Genomic DNA, 12,372 nt, shown 5'->3' with positions numbered 1-12,372 from the left:
AAAACACAAAAAAAACACAAAACACAGAAAATAAAGCCAGAAAAAATAAAACAATAAAGTTCATCTTATCCCAATAAAGTTAGATGGTCTTTGGAACAGCTCCTGTTTCTAGCTCAGCCATGGGCTGGGTCTGAGCCCCTCCACTCCCATGTCTAGAGTCCATGCTGCTGAACTGCAGCCCCTGGAACAACGAGTCACCATTCTCCAGCACCAACTCACCTCCACCAACATCGCCACTAAAGACGTGAAGGAGTAGGGAGGCAGAAACTACAGATTATTGGAAATTAATGACGAACTGGGCACAAAATTAATAAGTGGAAGTCAATCCAGAGAAGTGTGGGGAAACGCGTTTTTGGGATGGGGGTGCGCAGCAACACACAAGATAACACAATAAATGTATGAAATGACAAAGATCAAAGGAGCAGAGGAACCTTAAAGTGCACAGATCCCCAAAGGGGGAAGGACAGGGAAATAAGGCGGTTAGAAGGAATATGAATTATAGAATCCCTACAGTATGGAAGCAAGCCACTCAGCCCTTTGAATCCACATCGACTCTCTGAAGAGCATCCCACTCAGACACACCCCTCCCCACGCCCACCCTTTCCCTGTAACCCTGCATTCCTCATGGCCAAACCACTCAGCCTGCACATCGTTGGATGGAGAGAAAATCGGAGCACCCAGAAAAAACCCACCAACACACCAGGAGAATGTGCAACTCCACACAGATACCTGACAGAACCCAGGATTGTGACTGAGCCATTGTGCCACCCAATTTCCTTTAATAATATCCTTTATTAACAGTGCCATCGTATACAAGAACAGAAAAGTAACACTAATACTATATAAAACACTAAAGCTGAGCTACAGCAAGAGCACGGTATATAGTTCTAGTCATCACATTATCAGAAAGATGTGATTACATTACTAAAGATACAGATATGATTTACAGGATGCCATCAAGAGTGAAGATCTTCAGCTGTGCGAAAAGAGTGGATAAGATTGAGATGTTCTGTTCGGGACATGAGACTGAGGGGAGATTCAATGAGGTGGAAAAAAGTTAGGAGGTGTCTAGATTAAGTGGATGAGAAGAACATATTTCACTCAGCAGAGAGATCAAATATCAGGTCGCATATCTTGAAGGAATTTGGCAGAAGTATTAGTGGGAAGTGAGGAATTCTATTCATCCAGTGGATGGTAAGGAAATGCCAGATGGGAAGTAGAGGCAAACACTCACTGCATTGAAAAAAATACTTGATATGTGCTTGAATTACCCAAATCCACAGACCAACCTACCAAATGCTACAATTAAACAAGATTGTTCTTTTTCAGCCAACAGCCATGATTAGCCGAATGGCCTCCATTTGTAATGTCTACATTTTTAAACCAGTTTAAAGTACATGTTTAGGCTGCCATTGTGATACTGGGCTTTGCTACTAAGCGGGAGAAAAAAAATTATTCTGATAATTAATAACATATGCATTAAACTTTTTATTGAAAAACTAACATTATGAAAGTCTTCCATTTCTTTTCAAAAATGAAATTAGACTTTTTTTTAATGAAGTGCACCACTTACTTGTATTCATATTAAATACCTGTGATTGCTCTGGATGAGTTTTGAAATAATTTTTTCAAGATAAAGCTGATATTATTTTATTTGAAAAGAAACAATTATGGGAAACAAATACATTTAACAGATTCTACTCCTACTACCCTTTTAAATGTACACAAAATCATTGGTTTTAATATTTACAGAGATATGAATTTTTGTCACAAATGGTTTCAATGCTGATGTTGTGGAAAGTTTAAATATTGGCATAAACATACAATTTTACCACAGCTATCTGCTCTATGGCTTCCTTCTTCACATGTGATTTCAAACATGAACTCCTTTGATCTTAATTCAAACATTGTTACTTTTATAATATTTTCATTTCTCAGTGGGTCTGGGAAGCACACTGATTTTTGGCCTAATGTGCTTTTCCTAAAAATCAGAGTTGAAGATGATAATGGCATTTCAGAGGGATGGGTAAATCCATTTTATTTAATGGATCCACTATCTGGGATTTATAATGGGACGGCATTCTCTACCTAGATCTCCCCCCATTTTAAATCTTCTGTTCCTGATTATGGCTTAGATTTTTGCCATGACAGAGACTACCTTTATCCTAGTAAAAAATGTCCAAACTTCCCGCACATCTGGAATCCTGATTCAAGCAGTTTCAGGTTTCACACACGTTTAGGTCAGACACAATGGCTGACTGTCTCCACTTCAATTCAGTTTTGGTATCCCCAGTGTTTGGAATCTGGAAAATGCAGAGCAGACCAGGTCAGTTGCAGTGAAGTTATTTTAGACAGCTGGGCAGTCCCTTTGGAGAGGTGAGGAAATCCTGTAGATATTCTCCAAAGAGACAGGTCTGGAAATTGTATGCCCTTGGTTCAGAGATCAAGCACCCTTTAGGATTGTGAAAGGTGGACATGAATTTGGCAAGAAGAATGCATCCACCCATTGGAAATGTCAAAGCTGTTAAACAACTTAGAATACCAAGGTTTGTTTTTATTTATTAGAGATTAGTTGGGGAATGTCTTTTTTTTCTTATTTCAGCAAGTGTGCTTTTTAAACTAGCAACATCATTAACAAATATATAATTTTATTTTCTAACTCCATAGCTCCTGAAGTTTGACTGTGGTGGATTCTAGGAAAGCAGGCATGGAGGGAGGGAAAGGCATGCTGGGAGGCAGGGGTAGCTTCAGCTTGGCACCACATTGGAATGGGGCTATAAAGGGTGACGGTACAGGAGCATAGACAGGCACAGGATAATGAGCGTTTTCGCAAAAAAGGATTCATGCAGAAACTGCGGGCATCACTGGCTGGACAAGCAAGCAACATTTTAAAATGGCAATATACTTCCAAGTCAGGATGGTGAGTGGCCTTAAGGGAATTTGCAGGTGGTGGTGTTCCCATATACCTGCTGCTCTTGTCCTTCTAGATGCTAATAGGTTTGAAAGGTGCTGTTTAAGGATCCTCGGTGAATTTCTGCAATGCATCTTGTAGATGGTGCACACTGCTAACAATAAGCATCAGAAGTGGAGGGAATGAATGTTTGCGCATGAGGAGCCAATCAAGCGGGCTGGACAGTGTTGAGTCTTGAGTGTTGGAGTCACATTCATCCAAGAAAGTGGGGGGTATTCCATCAGAGTCTTGACTTCTCTGTTCAGGCTTTGGGGGGTCATGGCAGTGAATAGAGCAGCACTGGGTGGTTAAGGATGCTGGAAGGGTCCAGGGAAAGGTAGATTGGACATAGGTTGGCATTGAGCGAATGATATGGCAAAGATAGTGAAGGGGTGAAAGCTGGAGGGAATCTTTTTTAATTAAGCTGCTCTGCAGTGCCAGTGCTTGGGCAAATAGTATGCCCGGAGCACATCTATAGCCAGCAATCTCTTCTCTCACTCCAGCAGCATTGTTTCCATGTTAGTATCTATATTGCAAATGTTATACCAGTCTTTCAGTCAGTTATGGGAGACTTCAGGTGATATACAATTTACTTCTATTTAAGAATAATCTTCCAAACAGTGATATCTAATTGGAAGTCAATGATGATCTTAAAATGTTCACTAAGAAATTCTCCTTCAGAGTTAAGGTGTTGAAGAAAGCGTCATCACATGCAGTTGTGTCTGTGGTTTGATAAGCATATATCCTAATCCCTTCTTCCATAACACACAAAAATTCTTCAAAGGCATTTTAAAATGCCTCAAGGCTTCTTCAGGGCATTGAAGCAACCCGATAGTGTCTGATAAACTTTCCAACAATAAATAATTGTGTAGACACCGATACATATTGATAACATGCATTCCAGGAAATAATCATGTTATTAAAAAATTGATATTTGGATTGATATTAAGGCAGGGCAATAGTCTCATATTTAGGATGAGTTAATAACTGCTTGAGCTTTACGATTTTGCTTTACAACACTATCAACAATCCTTAGTTAGAATTGATACCTTGTACTATTATGCAGCAATCAGCCTTGAAGTAGTGCAAAATATGGTTATTCAAATCTGAACTTTTATCATCAGATTATTATAATTGAGACCTTTTATGAACTAAAATGTATTTTTTTTAAAAGTAAGAAGCTGATCTGAAATGACTGCAATGGTCATCTGACCACAGATTGAAGCATGTTTCATGAGACGTATGTAAAATAAGCTAAAGCACCTCCACTGAACTTACTATTTTTATCTAAAGACTTCAAGATCAGACAACTGAGTCAACACCAAGAAAGGTGCCTCTCCTGTTTAATTCAGACTTGTATGATTAAATAATCATACAAGTCTGAATTATATATTGGGAAACTGCTAGTTAGTTAACTTGGAAAGGCAATAGAGCTAGTCTCTGAAATAAATACTGATCTATTTCCCAAAACCTGCTTTCGAGCAGTGAAATAGGAAGAAGTAAAATTGAATCAGTGACACAAAGCATTGGAACTCTACTTCCCTGCCAGTTTATCTCATCATCTCCAAGAACAGTACAAGTGAAAAAGCAATTTGACAAAGCAACTATTCACAGAGAGATCAAGATATCTACAAATTCTACTACTGCTGTGGATACAAGTCAACATTTAATCAACATGGCCTCAGGTTTAATACATAACACAGAAGTTCTAAGGACTCTTAACCCGTGTAGCCTTATTTCTCCCTGTCTGTGCCATCTTCTTTTAAAAAATACATATTACCTGTGTTTGTGTGTGCTAGATATCACTTTTATTGGGCAACAAAATTCCTCTTTTTCTCACACAATGAAAAATCAATAATTGGCTCATATTCTAGCAAGAGGCATTTTAATTAAAATGTAATAACAGCCTACTGAAAAAAAACAATATTTGTTGCGATCAAACTGCAAAAGTTTAACAGATTCCACCTCCTCACCCAGTTTTAACAAATTTGGGACCTCACCCAATACTTTCCAAGTGAAGTGGTGAAAGAGTTGGAGTAGGGGCAATTAAATTGTTTGTTCAAACACAGTGTTTGTTTTCTAAATACAATACTACACAGTGATTTTCTTCAGTGTAAGATTATAAACTATTAAAAAAGACTCTATGGTTGATATTAATGCTTTCATAGAGCAGAATGAAACAACTTATTAAAAACTAAAAGCCATCCCTTGGAAGAATTAAAAGGGATAGTGAGGCACTTAGAGTTCTCCCCAAAAGCCTGAGAAGGCAAGATTACCAAAACAGGTGGTGAAATATCTACAGATGAATAGATTAATGGGTCAATTAAAACTGGAGCAGAGATTAGATTTCCAACACAGAAATGATGAAACAGAATCCAAGAACAGAAAGTGAGGAGGGGAGGGGAGAGAGAGAAAGAGAGATAGAAGTGAGCACAGAGGGAAGGAAGAGGATTTTAAGAAAGGAGAATTCCAAAAAAAAAATGAAAGAAAAAAGGCATTCATATTGAATAGCTTGAGTTGAGAAGAGAAGCTAAGACAGCTCTGATGGTAGTACTATAAAGACGTGAAGTTTGAACAATATAGATTTGTCCATTTAACTCCTACATTTGATAAAGGAGAGTTGGATGCTTCAGGTTGGAATGGTTAGCACAGCAGTTAAAGTGGCCAGTCTAACAACAGACATAGCCATTACAGAGCAGGTTGTTAAGAAAAGGTCAACATTTATGCTCTCTTGCCTGAGGAGAGTGTCATTGGCTATGATACAGCAAAAAGGGGCTATTTTAAATGTGTACCAGCTAGTGCCAGAGGCATAAAAAGTTACATACCTCATAAACAGCCTGTGGCAGCTCTATTTTGAGCAGTAGGCACATAAAATTGAGGCCAGCCATGAAAGCCTTCAGGAAGTATTTTTCCTCAAGGAGTTCAAAAATGCATTACACTTATTAAACCAACCCAGGCACACTTAAAGCGTAGCATGACCCAGGCAGGCAGCAATTCTTGTTGATAACTAAGGGTTAGCATATAGACCACTAAACTCAGAGAAGCTGGGATCTGGGAACCATCACAGGACACAGTGAGATCAGCGTGAGTTAAATACTTCTTGGGCAAGCTGGAAAGAAAAGGGAAACCAACTATTAAGTGATCCCGTGGAAAACTGTACTGCTGAAAATATGAAGGGAAGTTCTTGGTTCCAACATTCCCCTGAAACCCAAGCTACACACGAGTGTCTGTAACATTAAAGATGGCCAATGTTTGCTCAGGTATGACTGTTGATAAGGTCAGCTGTCAGTAAACTATAGTCAAAGGAATGGTACTCACTGACTACTTCAAACAGCCAGGGAGAAAAATCAGCATTCTTGGACATTGGGTTCTCACAGACCTTGTTAGTGGGGTAAAAAAGCTTTCCCACTTGGAAGCAAAATAAGTTCAATTGTGATGCTAAAAAAAAGGCTTATGGGAAAGAGTATAGAGTTGCCAATTGTTAATGCTTACTTACAGAGTGTATTTGTTACGGGTCTGCTTACAGTTTACAGTGGGAGTAATCCCAAGCTTTTCAATGCCAGGAATAGACATCATATTGAGGAATAGTTTGGCTTTGGCAAAGCACATTTGCCAATCAGAAAAGGACAGTTGAGAGGCTGAATGGGTGGAGAAAGCCAGCAGCAAGCAGCAGAAAGGCCTGAAACTGAGAAAGGTCTGGAAGTCCCACAGCAGGCTGTAAAATCCATGAGGTATGCAGTGGCTCATGCAATGCCACTTGAATTAAACAGGGATTAAAAACATGCCATTAGTTATTTAAAAAGGCAAGAAAAGGCCAGGGAAGATGACAAAAGATGAGAGGTCAAACATAGCGATCTAGTTAATGTATATCTTTATGGAGAATCAGAGGAGTCCTGCGGCAGCCCAGGAGAAAATGAAAGTGAGGCTTTGTTGAGTGAATGATACAAAGGGGCTTATACCAAAAGTTGAACATCCAGCTGATGGCTGTAGTTTTCCAGAGAAAATGGAACAGAGTAAAGTAAATACCTGAAACAAAGAGAATAGGAAACGGAACTTACCCTATAACAAGCACCACTGGTGAAGGCCAGCAGAGGCATAGCAGTGAGGTAAGAACTGAGTTACCCACCAGAGAATCAAAGGAACACAACATTTTTTAATTAGTCCAACTGGGTTGGTGCAATGTTGGATAAGAATGAAGTGCAGGATGCAGTAAAGACACCCTACCAAGAGGGAAAAAAACATATTACCACCTACTGGATATCAAATCTGTCAAAATACCAGAATACCAGGTGGGTTATAGAAATTGGCAGTGAACTGTAAAAACTTGGGGAGAGGCAGGGAACAAGTGCAGTTACAAATCCCAAAGCAGGTGACTAACCCAGGTTAAGCCAAAGAGTGTGAAAGAGAGTGTAGTATGTATATGTTGTCATTCCCATTCTTGCACTGCTATTTAAGAATGGCCCTGTAATGGAATACTGACTGAAAACATTATTCACATCTGTTTTTCATGGTGCCGATATTTAATGATCATGGTAAATATCAACTACTGAATTTGAACTTTCATCACACGATTGTTATAAATGAGGTCTTTCATGGATTCAAATAGTCTTTAAAAAGAAAGAAGCAGGGATCTAAAATGACTGCAGAGGTTACACAGTTAGGCTGAGGCTGAGGCAAGCTTCATGAGTCCATATGGAACAAATTAAACCATCTGTACTGAAATTCCTATTTTTATCTAAATAAATTAAAAGCCAGGCTACTCTCTCAGCTTCAAGAAATTTATTTCTTGTGTTTATTCACACATTTATAATAATTTCAGATACAGTATGATGAAAGACTCACATCAGCCTGGAAACACAATGAAATTACATCTGGAATACACACTGAACTATATTTCAACTGTTGCTTTTGAGCAACAAAGCAACGAGAATGAAAATGAATCAATTGACAACAAAAGCTGCAATTGTTTCTCTTAGTCTGGTTCTCTCATCACCTTGGAAATCAGCACCAAGAGAAAGAGCAACTTGGGAAAACAAACGATTTTACTAAAACCTGAAAATACTGGTACATTCTGCTACTGCCATAGCTACATGTCAACAATCAATCAACAGTAGTTGCAGGTTTAAAATCTAATATCTCCAAAACCCTAGTGACTCTTACACTGTGTTACCTTATTTCTCCCTATCTGCATCACTCTTTTGTAAAAATAAAAACCTATTCCTGGTGTTCGTATCTATGATGTCATTTTAAAATTACTTTTATGAGTGTTAGGAGGTAATAAAATTCCTTTCGTTCATCCAAGTAAGCCTTGGTAATTGTCTCCTTCATTTTCCTGAAGGACATTTGAGACGTGTGAGAGTTGTGTGCTGAAAAGAAACAATACTATCTGTTGCAACTGGCAGGGACAGGGTTAAAAAAAGAGGCAAGCGGATTCATCTTCCCCACCCCATCAGGTAGATATTACTTTTATAAACCTTGACTGAGATTTATTGTCCTTTAATCTAGTTTCAAAAATGCATAAAACACTGAAATTAAACATGGACAGATAAAGACCCAAAATGGGATTTGGAAGCTGGAGATGAATTGTTCTAAATATAAACACAAATTCAGGGAAAGAAACCAATTTGAAATTTAATATGGTGGTGAGTTAGTATTTGATGAAGGGTGAAAGGTCATTAGGGTAGTGGGGAATGGAGCAATTAAATTAGAAACGCTCTTATTAAAAGGTAGAGCAGGCTTGATGGTCTGAATGGCCTAATCATGCTCCTAACCCATAGATTGTAACAAAGTGAAATGTGACTATATGAAGGAGGCAATTTTATTCAACATTGCTCTGGAACCAGGTTGATCCCTTGACTCAATCTTATTGTTTTTCTTTGCATCATTGCAATGCAAAAGCCACTTTCATTCAACACCAGCCTCATGAGTTAAGTGTACTGCCAAAAACACATACAAACTTCCTCCCATTAGTTCCCTTTCTCCTCTAGATATCAAGTATCAGATAGTTTAAAAATTGTGTTATCTGTACCTACTGTCACAAATTTGGGCAGAACAAGACTCCCAAAGCTAATTTTCAGAACTCTGCCTTGGCAGGACACACCCAGCAGGACAGGGGAAATATCATCAATGCACCCCTGAAGAAGTCACACATTCCAGTTGACTCGCAGGAGCCCCTGGTTTGTGTCCAACCAATATATAGTAGGTTCATTTGGGAAGGTAACAAACACATTGTCTCTGTAGGTACCAGACAAAGCTGAGACATCAGAAGCTGCACACAAACCTACAAATAAGCCGTCTAGGCAATCCTTCTGACAGCACATCCAGACACATGGCAGAGTCTGCAGATTTACACGCACTTCACAGACATTGCAGAAGCCATCAATCTGAAACTGAAGCTAGTTACCCTGATCCTGAGGGGCTGTCTGAGCAGAATTAGGGTGGGGAGATGGTATAATTTATCATGACCCGATAAGAATTACTTAAAAATCAACATACAAACTTAAGACTCTCATGTACGTTTGTAAGTATGCTCAGAGGAAACTATATAACAAATACCATCAGATTTCATTTATGTTTTAAATGAAACTGACCATCAATGCATTCATGAGTCAGACAAACCACTCACGGGACAAACATTATATTCCACAATAGTTCACTGTATACACTCTATAAATACAATACCCTTATTACAATTTCGATAAAAGTTGTTTTTCAATGAAACGGGCAATTTGCTTCAAGCTATAATACACATGTTTAGACCACATGCAGCAGTCAATGTCCCTGTTATGTCCCACAATATATTTTAGCATGAATACAAATAGCAGTTGAAGTGATCAAGAGTGGATAGGCAAGCTGATTTTGTTTTTGCCATTTCATGAGTCTCTGTGAAGCTGACTTGAATTTGAAGGTTATGGCTACCTTTTACATTAAGTCAAAAGAAAAGGTTTCGTGCTTAATACCGGAACTATTAAATCCTAACTGAAAACTAGAAAATACAGAAATAACATGCACTGCACTAACAAAACTACAAAAAATGTAACAGATTTAAGGACTCAACATATCTGTTTCACAGCGGTTACATTTAACTTGTTATTTACATCAGGAACGGGTGTACCATTTTAAGCATTAGATTGTGCTTTTCACTCCTCCTCAGTATAATTGCAGCATCAGCATCTCTATTGTGTAAAACGGCAGAGTGTGTGTTAACTACATCATCGCAGCCGTATCCTGAGAATATACAGTACAGAACTCCACTTCAGACCAGATATTAAGGTACGTACATCTCGGAATTTGTTCCAGTATCTGAGCTCCTTGTCATATTGTGAGACAGTGGTCAACCATTTCTCATTATCCAGGAAATTGACAGCATGGGTCGCTTCTGGTCGCCTGCTTTCAACTTCGAAGCAAACCGCGATAAAAACACCCATCAGAGAAGCCAGCATCTGCAAATATAGGACTTATTCACAAAAGGCAATAGCACCAACAAATACCAGTGAAATTGAACTCCTCGATTCGGAAACAACATTCACGTTATCAGCTCACCTTGTCGCCTGTGTAGATAGGTCAGCTCTTTCTGAGTGAGAAGGAAGAGAGCTGCTATTTGGCTGTCCGCTTTGTGATGGTGCAGATGGGTTTGGGAATAACCGCGGCACATGAGACATTGATCAGTGTGTGTTACCACAAGTTGTGGCGCCACCTCCCAACCAGCGTGTGTTATAACAGGGCACTGACGTCGATTCAGACTTGCTCATCTGCCCCTTTCATCTGCGTGAATCTGTCAAACTCTCAGCTCGCCTTTCTCCAGTTAAGCAGCGTTTGCAATAACAAAAAAAAGGTGCATCTAATCGAATTGTTGCAGCCACACTGCGCTCTGAATTTTGTACCAAATAGAACTCCCTGATAATCCACCAGGAATGTGAGAAATCAATAACTACTCATTTCTGACATAAACGGAAAATGTATGAAATGAGCGATATCGATTCAGTGCAATGAGTTCAGGCGGAAAAACAAGAGGATCCAGCTTCTGAAACTCAGCAAGAATACCATCACAATGGGCCGGGAGAAAAGTTTGCTATAAATATCGTACCATGTACATTTCTCCAGTTTTCAAAGTGCATGTGTCGCTCTTTAATGGCCCTTGCTGCTGTGTGAGTCGTTTGCATATGTGCAAGCGCAGTGAACCCCCAACTGCAAATACTCTATATTCCCAGCAGCTGTGGCGGCTGCTTCAGTTTGGCTGCAAACGGTAAAACTGGAAGCATAATCGAGGTGATGTCTCAGTTAAATTGTGCAAACGCCGTGGGCCTGAAACTTGCTATGAAACACAGTACTACACTGCTCCCATTTTCCTACGCTCTGCATTTCTGGCCAGGACTTCAGATGCCAGTAATGACACCTAAGAACTGCTCCCTTGTTGCTTCGAGCAGTCTGGGGAAGTCAGACTGAGCCATTTTTTAAAATGGAGTAGGTACCATATTCTAAGTTTTAATGTTTTATTAAACTCAAGATATCCATGTATAGTATAATTTCCAGCTCTGGTTCACAGTAAACATATTTTCAACAATTATCTTTGGCATTTCATTGGTTAGTGTGAATACTCCTTCACCTGAACTTGAACTGTCCCAAGAGTATTCACCTGTACCCTCACCACCCCATCCTTCCCGAAAATATTCATTCCCCACCCTCATCCTCCAACGGCAGTTACCCCCAATGGGGGATCAACCCTTTGACCATAAACCTCAGGATAGTGATCACCTCCCAACCTCACACTCCAACAGCAATGCCATTACCTCCCATCAATGTGCAGCCTCTGTCCCTTCTCCTTGTGTTCCCTCATCACACCAAAATGCCTGAACTCACCCTCTGCTGACGGTTGACTTGTCTGGACAAAAGCCAAGGATTCCACAATGTGAGTGGAGAGAGAGGGACCAGGGTAGTTAGAGCATTGTCGCAGACAGTATGGAGAGTGAGCACTGCCCATGTGCGGGTTGGAGGTGTGAGGGGATGAACACTTGGTTTGGAACAGGTGGTGGAAAGTAAGCACTGTCTGTGTTTCTGAGGGATGAAGGACGCAGTTGGGAGTCTTTGGGTAGTGGATAGGAAATGGTTTGTGAACACTAAAAGATATTTATTAAATCCTTCTGGAGGGGCTGAAGTGCATAATGTACCAGCTACACTGCTCAGTTGTCTTTAGTCCTGAAATTAAAATCACTAAGTAAATTGGTATGAAGACCAGGGTAAATATTAGGCAAACAATCTGAGAGTCCTTGGTTCTGGCCCATCTCAGTGCAGTCCAGCCAGAGTAAAACTGGTATTTGGAAGTTCAAACTTCCCTCAAAAGTAGGGTGAATGTGTTTGTTTGAAGACTTTCTCAGGAGGTGCAGTGTTGACACAAGTTGATTTGGAAGCCTCTCCCAATATTA

General features: G+C 39.7%; 1 protein-coding gene across 4 annotated transcripts in view; it reads right to left on the bottom strand.

Moving 5' to 3' along the window:
* The window catches only part of spock1 (SPARC (osteonectin), cwcv and kazal like domains proteoglycan 1), a 531,503-nt gene extending 520,502 nt beyond the window's left edge, over positions 1 to 11,001 (bottom strand). Inside the window, exons 1-2 of one of the 4 annotated variants that reach the window (XM_087995313.1) lie at positions 10,493 to 11,001; positions 10,231 to 10,392 (exon numbers count right to left, since the gene is read on the bottom strand). In XM_087995313.1, the coding sequence (XP_087851439.1) occupies positions 10,231 to 10,392 (162 nt within the window). In that variant the 5' untranslated portion in view covers positions 10,493 to 11,001. Of the gene's footprint in view, positions 1 to 10,230; positions 10,407 to 10,492 lie in introns of all 4 variants that reach the window. The other 3 variants (XM_087995312.1, XM_043703529.2, XM_087995314.1) reach the window with 3 other exon arrangements.
* Positions 11,002 to 12,372: the final 1,371 nt, after the last annotated feature.

This window comes from Chiloscyllium plagiosum, unplaced genomic scaffold, assembly GCF_037043375.1.
Source record: "Chiloscyllium plagiosum isolate Xiang-an unplaced genomic scaffold, Cpla_swu_hap1 HiC_scaffold_16, whole genome shotgun sequence".
Lineage (NCBI taxonomy): Eukaryota > Metazoa > Chordata > Chondrichthyes > Orectolobiformes > Hemiscylliidae > Chiloscyllium > Chiloscyllium plagiosum.
Note: the sequence above shows the minus strand (reverse complement) of the source record. Positions and strands in the feature narration are given on the sequence as shown.